At 35.0% G+C, this 12091-nt stretch overlaps 1 protein-coding gene and 1 long non-coding RNA gene across 2 annotated transcripts; both read left to right on the top strand.

The window, feature by feature from the left end:
- The first annotated feature begins 2668 nt into the window (after nt 1-2668).
- On the top strand, nt 2669-3105 carry LOC121238124. The gene is made up of 3 exons (XR_005935091.1): nt 2669-2755; nt 2841-2922; nt 3023-3105. It is a non-coding gene; the product is annotated as an uncharacterized LOC121238124 (long non-coding RNA).
- A 6194-nt stretch (nt 3106-9299) lies between these two features.
- On the top strand, nt 9300-11765 carry LOC121237982 (ADP-ribosylation factor 2). The gene is made up of 7 exons (XM_041134911.1): nt 9300-9440; nt 10161-10316; nt 10668-10738; nt 10846-10965; nt 11110-11228; nt 11380-11461; nt 11562-11765. Exons 2-7 carry the CDS (start codon nt 10169-10171, stop codon nt 11565-11567), a joined length of 546 nt encoding a protein of 181 aa, XP_040990845.1. The 5' UTR covers nt 9300-9440; nt 10161-10168; the 3' UTR covers nt 11568-11765.
- Nucleotides 11766-12091: the final 326 nt, after the last annotated feature.

Here is a 12091-nt window from a genome sequence, read left to right as displayed (position 1 = left end):
GGCCAACGTAATTTATTTCTAATGAGAATGTTGACTCCTATATGTAACTGTGATTTAAAAGTTATTATTGTGAATCTGTGATACCTTAGAAGTTGGAATTATTTACCTGATTCAGTTTTTAACGATATTTTGGCAAGTGATGAATCATTTATTTATTTGCAATAAGAATGTTGTGAATAAGCAATGATATGTAATGTACTGCAGTGCATCAGAGTGGCTCAAGTGAATAAAAGTTGGAGGACTTTTTTTCTACAATTTATTTAGTTTGTTTTTCTAGTTGATGCTATAATTAGTGTTCTACCATTTGAAATTGTAATTTATTGTTATACCTTAGAAGTTGGAATTATGTACCTATTTGTAACTATATTGTGGCAAATGATGAATCATTGATTTATTTACAAAAAGATGTTTAAGCAATGCTATGTCATGTGTTGCTGACTACTGTGCATCAGAAATAGGGCTGAAGTCATGAATAAGAGTTGAAGAACATTCTTCTACCATTTTTTAAGTTTTTTTTCTTAGTTGAAGCTATAATTAGTGATCTACTATTTGAAATTGTAATTTATTGTCATGCTTTAGAAGTTGGAATTATTTAACAATTTAAAGTTTGTAACTATATTGATTATTGTGAATGTTCTGTATAATTAATTTTTTTTACAGGAAGTAAACAATTAAAAAAAAAAGTCTTCTCAATCAAATGAATCCAAATCAACCTTTGGACTAAAGTTGAAAAGATTCTAGGTTGTCGTAAACAACATTGGTTTCTCAGTACTTTTAAAGAAATAGCAGGTTTTAAATTGTTGATTTATTTGCAATAAATATGTTATATAAGCAGTGTATAGTGCAATCTAATATTTATTAATAAAATTCTAGTTAAAATTTATTAAGAGAAATAATCTTATTTATGCATCATATTTAACTCAAGCTCGAGTAAGTAGCATATTAGCTCGTTTATTTTTGGTATTTGAGTTCGAGTCGAGCTTGATCTTAATAGCGAGCCGAATTCGATCAGGAATCTCTAATACTGTTTGAGCTCGAGTCGAGTTCGAGTAGATATACGTGTTAATCGAGCTCGCGACCCTTAGTTCGAATTCAACTCTACTCGATTCGTTTGCAGCGTTACCTAGGTTTAATATTCCTTCTCGCCACATTGTGACAAAGGATATTAAAAAACATTACTAAAAGAAGAAGGATTTGTTGAGGGGCCAATTGGTGGGTTAAGTTGTTTGCCTCACTACCGATACTTAGATATTCATCCAAAATTTTAATTACATGTCTTTGACTGTGCACTTCATTGATTGTGATTAGACACTATATAAGAAAATAGTGAAGTTTTGTCAAATTTTCGATTGCAAGGGTTAGACGATTGGGAAGACCTTGGAGACCACAATAAAGAAGTGGGGATTGACACGGGTTTTGACGGTTATAGTTGATAATACCTGTTTCAATCTGTTTATGTAAATGGGTTGAACAGACCCGAAATTAACCTGTTTGACCTGATTAAGTTTAGCATAATTTTATATAAATTTTAAAATCACAATGTCTATAAAAAAAATATAAACTAACTACAAGTCCAAAATTACAATCCAAACAATAAAAATATCGAAATTAAAATTTCAACAATTTTATTTTTAGGTATAAGGATAATTGTAACTATAATTTTCTTAACGGTTCATAACGGGTTGACCCGTTATCAACCTTTTAAGCAATTATGTCTTAACGGGTTAACCCATTTTGACTCTAACCCGTTAAAACTAAACTCAAACCCGCTATTATCGTGTCGTGTTCGTGTTGGGTTAATGGGTCGTATCACATATTGCCACCCTTATATTGGGTGATGAAGACATCCAATATGTCAGATATTTTGATAAATACGGGAGATGAGGAAAACCTATTAATGATGATTGAGAGATTGTTGCTATCTTTATAGATTTTTCAAGGCTTTTCTACGATGTGATATTGAAAATATCTAATTATTTGTACCCTAAATCCAATGAGTTCACTCAACAAATATGTAGAGTGAAAGAATAATTGAATGAGATGTGTATGAGTGACCATACTAGGATGCGGGAGATGACATTGATGATGAAGGTCAAATATGACAAGTATTGGGGGATTTGAATAGGCAAAATCTTTTGTGTTATTTGGCTGTTGTTCTTGACTCCCAGCTCAAGATTGATGTCATGATATATGATTTGGGACTTGTGCACGTGGCTGCATGGGCTGAGCTTGTTGGAGGCATGGTTAGAGACACTCTCAGTCGATTATTTAATGAGTTTACCGTGATCAGAGGTAGTAGCGCACCTACACCTACACCTACCCCAACGCCTCTTCTAGAAGCTGGGGCGAAGAAAAAGTGTAGGTTGGTGTGGCCTAAAGCTTCTCACAAAACCCCTAACTAGTCCGTCAATCTACAGAGGCGAAGTCGGAGGTAGACCAATATTTGGCTGGGGATCTTCTCTCATATACGGAAGGGTTTGATATATTAGCTTGGTAGAAGACCAATGCTGAGAAGTATCCCGTTCTTGGAGAGATAACCCGTAGTATTTGGTTATCCCTATTAGCACCGTAGCCTTAGAGTCAGCCTTTACTACTGGAGGGCACATACTAGATCAATTTCGGAGTTTTTTATCCCCTACCACTGGAGAGGCATTGATCAAGTAGAATTGGATCAAAGGGATTCAAATTCATGTTCTAAATATTCTTGACTTTAATGAGGCCGACGAGGAGGAGGGTAGTGATCAGCCTAAATATGGTAATCGTTAATTTCATTTTATTATTTTGATTTATTTTATTTATATTCATTTCATCGGTATTAATTTCAAATGTAATTGTTGTAGCCATGCATGATACGACGTCTACCTCTGCTGCAGTATTACTTCACCATATTGGACCCCGACCTACCATTGACATTTGCCATAGGTTTGTACAATTTGTATGGTCCCTTAATTTTTTTTCGTGTTTATATAATTTTTGGTATCTAATTGTTTTTATAATCTTATTGTCATATGCACACCTCAAGTCTCAATCCTAATTGCAAGCCGAAATTCAAATGATATATTCTCAATGTCGCATCTTGATCCCCATCTCATCTTGGTTAGTCAGATTTTAATTTGTAATTTTTTCATTTCTAATGGTTCTTTGTAATTTTAACTTTTGTTTCTTGTTTAAAATTCTAATTTATCTTTATATTCAATTGTTAATGTTTCAGCTTTTATGATCTCACGACTTATAGCAAGCAGTACTAAATTCTATTTCCACCCTTGGTCACCCGCTCCAAATGTCAAAGTCAAAGTTCAAACAACTCACTTTTATCATTTATGTTCAATTGTATTTAGATTTTACATATTCAATTCTCAGTTATAAAAAATAAAAAAAAAAAAAGATTTTACATATTCAGTTCTTTGTAATGTTGATACAATGTCTCTTTTATATTTGTAATTGTATTTTCTTAATTTGTATTATGGTAATAGTTTAGTTATTATAGTTTTATTATAAATTGTATTATTGTAAATTGTAATAATTTAGGAATTAGGAGTTAGGAGTATTAGTGGTACTTCATTTTCTCTTAATTTGTATTTTTTTTATTGTAAATTCAATACATTGTTTATTGCTATTTAATTATTATACATTTTTTTTTGTTTATTGTTGGGAAATGACCCATTTCAATGTTTTTGGGCCATTTTGGGCCCAGAACCAGAAGCCCATGGCCTTTTTTTTTTTGGGGCGGGAGGGGGGGGGGGGATAGATAGGGATCCGCCCCCGCATCATATGGTGCGGATAGCACCCCTAATTCATAGGGACATTAAACAGATCAGCTCTTACAGGGACAATTATATTTTTGGTCGAGCTAAAAATAATATATGGTGATATGGTTTATCATAGCAAAATTATCCTTTCACCCTTCACAACATCAAGATTGTGTCATATTATTATTATTTTCTTCTTTTTAAGATTTTATTGTTAAGATTGTATTATATTATTTATTTTCATCCATCTTAATGATTATAGTTATCATAATTTGATTGAGATTTTTGTAATCAGTTATTAGTAGTTTGATGGTGTAATGTTTTAATTTTGGTTGTTTTGTATGCAAGTGCATAAATTACGCATTCAATCAAATTTTGTGTACAAGGTAAGCGAAGACAAACCATGATTGGGAAGAGACTATCTAATGAGTAGCGTCATTTAAGTGAATATATAATATCCCTTACATATATATATATATATATATATATATATATATAATGCATTCAATCGAATTTTGTGTACTTAAGGGAGCGAGCGATGGTTTTTTTCCTTTTTATAGGCAATAATGGTAGGAGGGGGCGACCAAAGTAACATTCTATTTGCTAGAAATCGGATATGAAATGTCTAGATGATGAGAAGTCGCAGGCACTCCCTCATATTGGGTTTGAGTTATAGCTTAGACCCTAGTTCTAGTTGAGAAATTAATGAATCCATAGACAACTAATACTAATAGTTTAAGGCAAGTATTTATTGAATCTAATAACTACATAGTACTTATCAAAACACTTGAGAATACCAATGAATATTGAGCCACCATCATGGGTAGTAGAGTTTTTTTTTTTGTTAGATATTTTTAAAAGCGTAATATAAGATATATATACATATTTAATATACACAGAAATCTTAGACAATAAATTTTATAACTAGCATGGTTTAATTTGATATATGATATTGTAAAACTCTTTTTATTATAAATTAAATTTAATGTATTACATTAAAACAAACTAGTGTGTAAAATTACTCATGTAAGATCAGTAAATATACCTAAGATTTCTCTATTAGATATGAGTTTAGGGTGCACAAATCTCATGCGGTTTCTTTAATAAAATAAAACTCAACATAAAAAATAAAATAAGATTCGTAATTGATATTTCAAAGGATGAATGGGTGAGAAGAAATGGAAGTATTGTAATGTAGGGGTGACACCCGCCCCATGCGGGGGCGGGGGGCGGGGCGGGGCCACCTGCCCCCGCATGGGCGGGGGTGGGGTCCCTCGTCCGCTGGCTGGGGTGCGGGGGTGGACTCCCACCCATCCGCACCCCTACATCTCCCTACTGGACCTTTGGCCTAGTACATTTTTCAGGGCCCTAAATGGCCCAAAATTCATTTTTGGGCCATTTTGAGTCCATTATTTAGATTAAAAAATATATGATTTAAAAATAGAAAAATAATATATATATATATAATCATAAATTGAACTATTAAGTAAATATTAAGTTTCAACTATTAACTAATTAAGTAATAATCATCACTAAGGCAGTAAGGCACTATGCTAAAATAAATAGTTTACAATTATACAAATTAAGAGAACTAATAAACTATTACACTATTACAAACTCCTCTAAAAAAAATAAATATTACAAATTGTACAATTAACTATTGTAGCAACATTATAATTAATTGTAAATTAACAAAATCATAATTTTTCAATTTGATCAATTTGATTTTGGGGTGGAGCCGTAGCGGTGAGTTCACTGAGTGGTGAGTTATGACTGTTGTGTCGATTGCTGTGAGACTGAAAATCAAGATCATAAAAGTTAATAAGTTATAAAACCTGAAATATTAATAAGTTAAAAATAAAACAAATTAGAATTAAAAAATTATAAAGATGAAACAAAATTTTAAATGCAAAACACAATTAAGAGAGAAATTGTGCAAACCATGGCAATGGTAGGTCCAATACAAAGTCATACTGCATCAGAGGTAGCCGTAAACGCCGTCTCATGTATCACTATAAGTATTAAATTTGAAATCAAATTAATGAATACTAATTAAATGAAAATAAATAAATTAAAATAAGAAATTAGAAAATGAAATTAAAATAAATACCAAATCCAGACTGATCATCACCCTCCTCCTCGACGTCGGTCTTCTCATACTTAAGAACATCCGGAACATTAATTGGAGTTCCTTTGATCCAATTCTGCGTGCAAATCAAAGCATCCACAGTGATAGGAGCTAATGAACTCCGAAATGAATCTAATACACGCAATTCGGTGCTAAAGGCCGACTCTGAGGCTACGGTGCTAACAGGGATGGCCAAAAGTGTGCGGGCTATCTCTTCAAGGATGTGATACTTCATGGCATTCACCTTCCACCAACTTAATATATCGAAATCTCTTGAAAATGGTAGAATCTCTGCTGCTAAGTATTTATCTATCTCTGACTGAGCCTCTACAGAACTCCGGAGGAAGGGGGTCTGTTCATACCTCTCACTCCACTTCAATCTACGTCTTTTCCCAACCTCGACTTTAGGAAACTGTGAGCCTGAGGCTGAGGGGATAGGTGTAGGTGCCGCAATATTACCACCCCGCAGGGTGGAAACTCATCAAATAATCTAGTAAGGGTTTCCCAAACCCTTGCTGCAATAAGCTCCGCCCATACTTGCCCATACGCAAGGCCCAATCCAAATATCATGTCATCCAACTTATACCTCGGGTCAAAGACGACAGCTACATATAACAAAATATTAGCCCTAGTTAAATCTCCTCAATACTTGTCGTACTTTGTCCTCGTAATCAATGTCATCTCCCGCAGCCTAATATGACCACTCGCGACCATGTCATCTAATTCTTCTTTTACCCTACATATTTGTTTACATACAACATTGGATGTAGGGTACAAAGTTCCAGATAGCCTCGTGGTGACATCGTAAAAAAGTCTCAAAAACTCTACAAAAATAGCTACAATTTCTCAATCATCATCTACGGGTTTCCCCAATCTCCTGTGATCATCAAAATATTTAACATATTGGATGTCTTCGTTACCCAATAATGCAAATGCCAGCTTATATTCTTAGATCGCCTCCAACATCAGAAATGTTGAGTTTCATCGTGTAGGCATATCAGTACAAAGACCCTTCTTAGATGTTAGGCCCGGAGATCTCGCAGCAACCTTGAATTTCTCCAACCTCGAAGGAGAAGATCTCACCCATCTCACAACAGTCCTAACCCGAGCAATCGAGTCATGAATATATACCGTACATCTCACATGCAGACACTCACCACCCATGAGTGTCTTATTTGCCTCTTTAAGATAGGTCTTCAGATGTTCCAATGCGACATCGTTAGACTAGGCATTATCGACTGTGATTGTAACAACTCGGGTCAACTCCCACTCCTTTATTGTGGCCTCCAAGGCCTTCCCAATTGTCTCACCCTTATGATCGGTGATTTTATAAAATTCTATAATTTTCTTTTACAATGTCCAATGACAATCAATAAAATGCATAGTCAAAGACATATAATTAAAATTTTGGATCGATGTCCAAGTGTCAATGGTGAGACAAACAAATTGATCCGCCAATTGACCCTTCAACTTCTCATTTTCAATGTAAAAATGTTTTTTTACATCTTTTGCCATCGTGTGGCGAGAATGAATATTAAACATTGGTTCCAAGTAGCGAGAATACGCTTGGAACCCTTTCCCATCAACAAGTTGAAAAGGTAGCTCGTCCATTATGACCATACGAGCTAGGTGTCTTCTACACTCATCGGGATCATACTTAGTATACCCCCTCAAAGTTGCACCCCCACTAGTCTCATCTGCCATTTTTTTAAGTCCAATTTCTAGCCTAGATTGGTTTTTCTCTTATAATGATCTTAATATTAGACTTTTTTTGCATTGCTCTTCTAAGTGCACCTTTAATTGTGAGGTGCCATGTTTCCTATAGTGACATTCATAAATTTTTCCACAATGGTTACATTTGGGTTGTGGGTTATTTGAGTCACCATCCTCTAGTTTGGTGAAATGACTCCAAACTATTAAAGCAGGTTTCTTGTTGGGCTTAGGGGCGGGGCAAGGTGCCGTAGGGGTAGGGGTAGGGGTATGAGTAGGAGGGGTTGGTGTAGGTGTAGGGGTAGGGGTGCCCTCAGCCTAGAAAGGAAAGCTCACACTAAAATCTGCTGGCATATCCATGAACTCAAGCGAACAATAAATCTGAAATTATTGAAAACATAGCAACTATATAATGAATATAAAAAAAAGTAGAATAAAAAAAAGTATTACTTGACATTCATATATATATATATATTTAGAACTACTACGAAAACACGATAAAAAAAAAAAAAATATTGAGTACTTTCATTATAAATGTAGTAAAGTATATTAACAATATAGTTTCTTAGACTTGAAAGACTATAAGCATAGCAACTATATAATGAACATAAAATTTAATATGTCATAGTGGTGAAAATTTTTGAAGAAAAACAAAATGAGTCTTTTTAAATTACTTTTTAATTGTAAATTATTATTGGGTATTGTTAGTAATTTGCTAGATTCATTTGTGATAATTGCCATTAAGGTGCATGTGAAGGGTGGGTAACCATTGTTACATATTTCTCAAATCCAAAACAAATTGAGTGCGTGACACTTAAACTGTTGAACCTCACAAAACTAGTCAATCCAAGTAAATCATCCACGTGAGGTTTGTTAATTGTTATTGCAATTACTGAAAATCACCACTATGACATATTAAATTTTGTTGAGGCAAATTAATTTAGGGTATTTCGAAACCCTAAATTAATTTAGGGTATTTCGAAATCCTAAATTAATTTAGGGGTTGCAAAGATCGAAACCCCTAAATTAATTTAGGGTTTCGGATTGGAGCCCTAAATTAATTTAGGTTTCCAATCCGAATTAATTAGACACAAATAATAATATTATTTAGTGATTCACACACCTTACATAATACAAAAAAAAAAAAAACCGGACGGGACTCATTCAAAGTTCAAACCACATGCATAATCTAAGCTCCACAGCACACAATTCATAAAATCTCATCCTCCATCTCCGATAAACCTCATTCTTCCTCCAATCTCCATTAAAAACCTAGGCATGAAACGGGTTTTTTTTTTTTTATATATAAATATATAATATATTAATATATATATAGATGCGGGGTGGGGTATATACAGGGCGGGGGTCACCCCATCCCGCCCCCGAAGGGAGGGCTAGATGCGGGTGGGTGGCCCCGCCCCCCGCATAGGTCGGACGGGGTGATTCGCCCCACCGCATGGGGGTGGGGTGGGGCAGCGGGGCGGGCACCCCTATTGTAATGTGTTTTATTGTATACATGGCCGGCGGTCCAAAGTAACAGGGCAATTGGGGCAAAGCCGAACTTGGACTATATTATAGGAATTTAATTCCGATGCTAAAAACAAAACTTTAATTCCGTGTCTTCACAATTCAAAAAAATCACCGTCCGTTGCTCGGCCTCACCCCTCTCTCTCTCTTTGTCTCTCTCCACTATATATACCCACGCACACTGGCACGGAAAGGGAGAGATGGGATTGAAATTTGATTTCTGAATCTGAATCTGAATCTGAATTCGATTTAGCGTGTGACGCCAGTTCCTCTGTAGGATCCAACTCTTCCCCCCATTCCCTTCTGTCTCCTCGTTTTCGTAAAAGGTAAGCTCCTTTTCTCCCCACCTAGTCTCTGTATTGATATTTTTTTATTTTTTGGCTCGGATCTGATCCGATTTTGAAAATTTGTATGAATTCAATGTGATTTGACTCTCTGCTTTTTCGATTTATTTTTGAATTTCTTCTTTGGAATTTGAACCAAATGTAGGCCCTATTTGTTTGTTTGTGTTGCTCATCAAACGATTCTATCACGTATTCCTTGTGAAAATGGTTTTCTTGGATTTGAAAATGATGCACGGGAACGTAGACGAGCTAATGAGGATAGTTTTGCAATGTATTGCATTGTCTATTTGGATGATCAGCGTCCTGGTATCGATTGTTTTAGGACCACTTGAGATTTCTACATTTTGTAAAAAAATTTCCATGGTTCAAAAGGGGTGGCCTAACATCGCGGCAGCTTAGAGTTATAGCGACGAGTTTTGTATTAAGTTTTCCCTATAGAATATAATGATCGTTTGGTTAGATTGGAATGGAAACTGTGAGTCTCGTGGTCTGGACTTAATGTTTTGATATTGATACAATCGTGTGCATGCATTTAGTTTAATTGCTTGATTTTCCCATGGGCCTGCTCGATATGTCACGAACCAATCGTGTGCACTTCTTTAGTTTGTGCTCCATTTTCCGATCGGTTCTGCTCTTTCCTGATTGCTGTCAGTTATCGTTTGATGGATTTCTGATTAAGCCTTGGGTTACTGGATACAACAGATACAAAAATGGGGCTTACTTTCACCAAGCTCTTCAGCCGGCTATTTGCCAAGAAAGAGATGCGTATTCTTATGGTTGGTCTGGATGCTGCTGGTAAAACCACAATTCTGTATAAGCTCAAGCTTGGGGAAATCGTTACCACCATTCCTACCATTGGTATGTTTACTTTCATGTCACATCTGAAATCAATAAAAAAAATCTCTCTCTCTCTCTCTCTCTCTCTATATATATATATATATATATATATATATATCTTTGCTATCCTTGATTATGATTAAGTTCTTCGAGAAAAATAATCTAAATGTTTAGCACAACAAGGTGAAAAGTGAAGTTTTTGGTTTTCCTCGGAACTCTATTGATCTGGATTGTTATAATTCCAGTACCTTTTGAACAGCACAGACTTTTGGGGATTATAGATCTATAATATCCATTGAATCACAACTTTATTCTAAATGTCACTATTTTCTGCAATAAAATACTGTTTTTCCTTTGCTTTTTATTTGGCAGGATTTAATGTTGAAACCGTGGAATATAAAAATATTAGCTTCACGGTTTGGGATGTTGGTGGTCAGGATAAGGTGAGCAACATCTTGTTCTTAGATTGCCTGTCTCAGTCATGTTATCTTAAGGTGCTTGCACCCTTTACTTATTTGAAAATTTCTTTTTGCTTAACTGTTGGTTTCAGATTCGACCTTTATGGAGACACTACTTCCAAAACACACAGGGACTTATCTTTGTGGTTGATAGCAATGACCGAGACCGTGTTGTTGAGGCTAGGGATGAGCTACACAGAATGTTGAATGAGGTAATAGTAACAAGAAAGTTGGCCTTGTATTGATTTGTCTTTGATTAGCCACACTATCCATCAAATTAGTGGCCACGTACATGTGATTTGAAAACTGGTCCTGTGTCCCGTTGACGATAGTAGAATCTCTTTTGTATGGGGCAGGATGAATTAAGGGATGCCGTCTTGCTCGTGTTTGCAAACAAGCAAGATCTTCCTAATGCAATGAATGCTGCTGAGATCACTGACAAACTCGGCCTGCATTCTCTCCGGCAACGCCATTGGTAAGTTGTTAACTACCCCCTTCTCTCCACTTCATTCAACTACATACACATGAGAAACGCACTCAAAGAGACAAACGTGTTCATTCAACTACATACACATGAGAAACGCACTCAAAGAGACAAACGCGTGCCTGTCCTTGATGTTTTACAGGTATATCCAGAGCACATGTGCCACTTCCGGAGAAGGATTGTACGAGGGACTGGATTGGCTCTCAAACAACATTGCGAACAAGGTAACGCTGTCGTTTTCTGTCATCATACCTTCCAAAACCAAATTAACTTATTTTTTCAAAAAATTGTTCCGTTATTCTAATTCAACATTTTCTGATTCAGGCTTAAGAGGACGGCAGGCTTGGTCTTTACTCTTCTATTTTTTTCATACTTTTGTCGAAATTGTTGTGGCAAGAAAACAGGGGTTCACTTGCTGGTTTAATTATTTTGTTATCCTTTAATATGTACTCTAGAAGTTAAAATTAATCTGTTGGCGTTTGCTTTGCACGATGCATGGTAACTAATCAAATATTCAAATTCTGTTTAGCTGGCGACATCTCTCTTCTTGTTTGAATAATTTTAAAAAAAGAAGACATCTCTATTCGTGATAATCTATCAAATACGAAAGTCAAAATCGAATCAATAATTTATAAATCATGTATATGAAAGCTCTACAGTGTTGGAACCATCAACTGCCCAAGCAAGGTCTTTTCTTTTTTAAAAAAAAAGAATAGAAAATCTAGATTGATTAGCAACGTTAAGAAAAGTAAGGCTCTATTTGGATGGTAAGATAAGATAATTTTAAATAAAAATTAAAAGTTGAATAAAATATTATTTTTTAATATTATTATTATTTTTATAATTTAAAAAAT

This window comes from Juglans microcarpa x Juglans regia, chromosome 1D (genome assembly GCF_004785595.1).
Source record: "Juglans microcarpa x Juglans regia isolate MS1-56 chromosome 1D, Jm3101_v1.0, whole genome shotgun sequence".
Lineage (NCBI taxonomy): Eukaryota > Viridiplantae > Streptophyta > Magnoliopsida > Fagales > Juglandaceae > Juglans > Juglans microcarpa x Juglans regia.
This window is presented reverse-complemented; position numbering and strand designations above follow the sequence as displayed.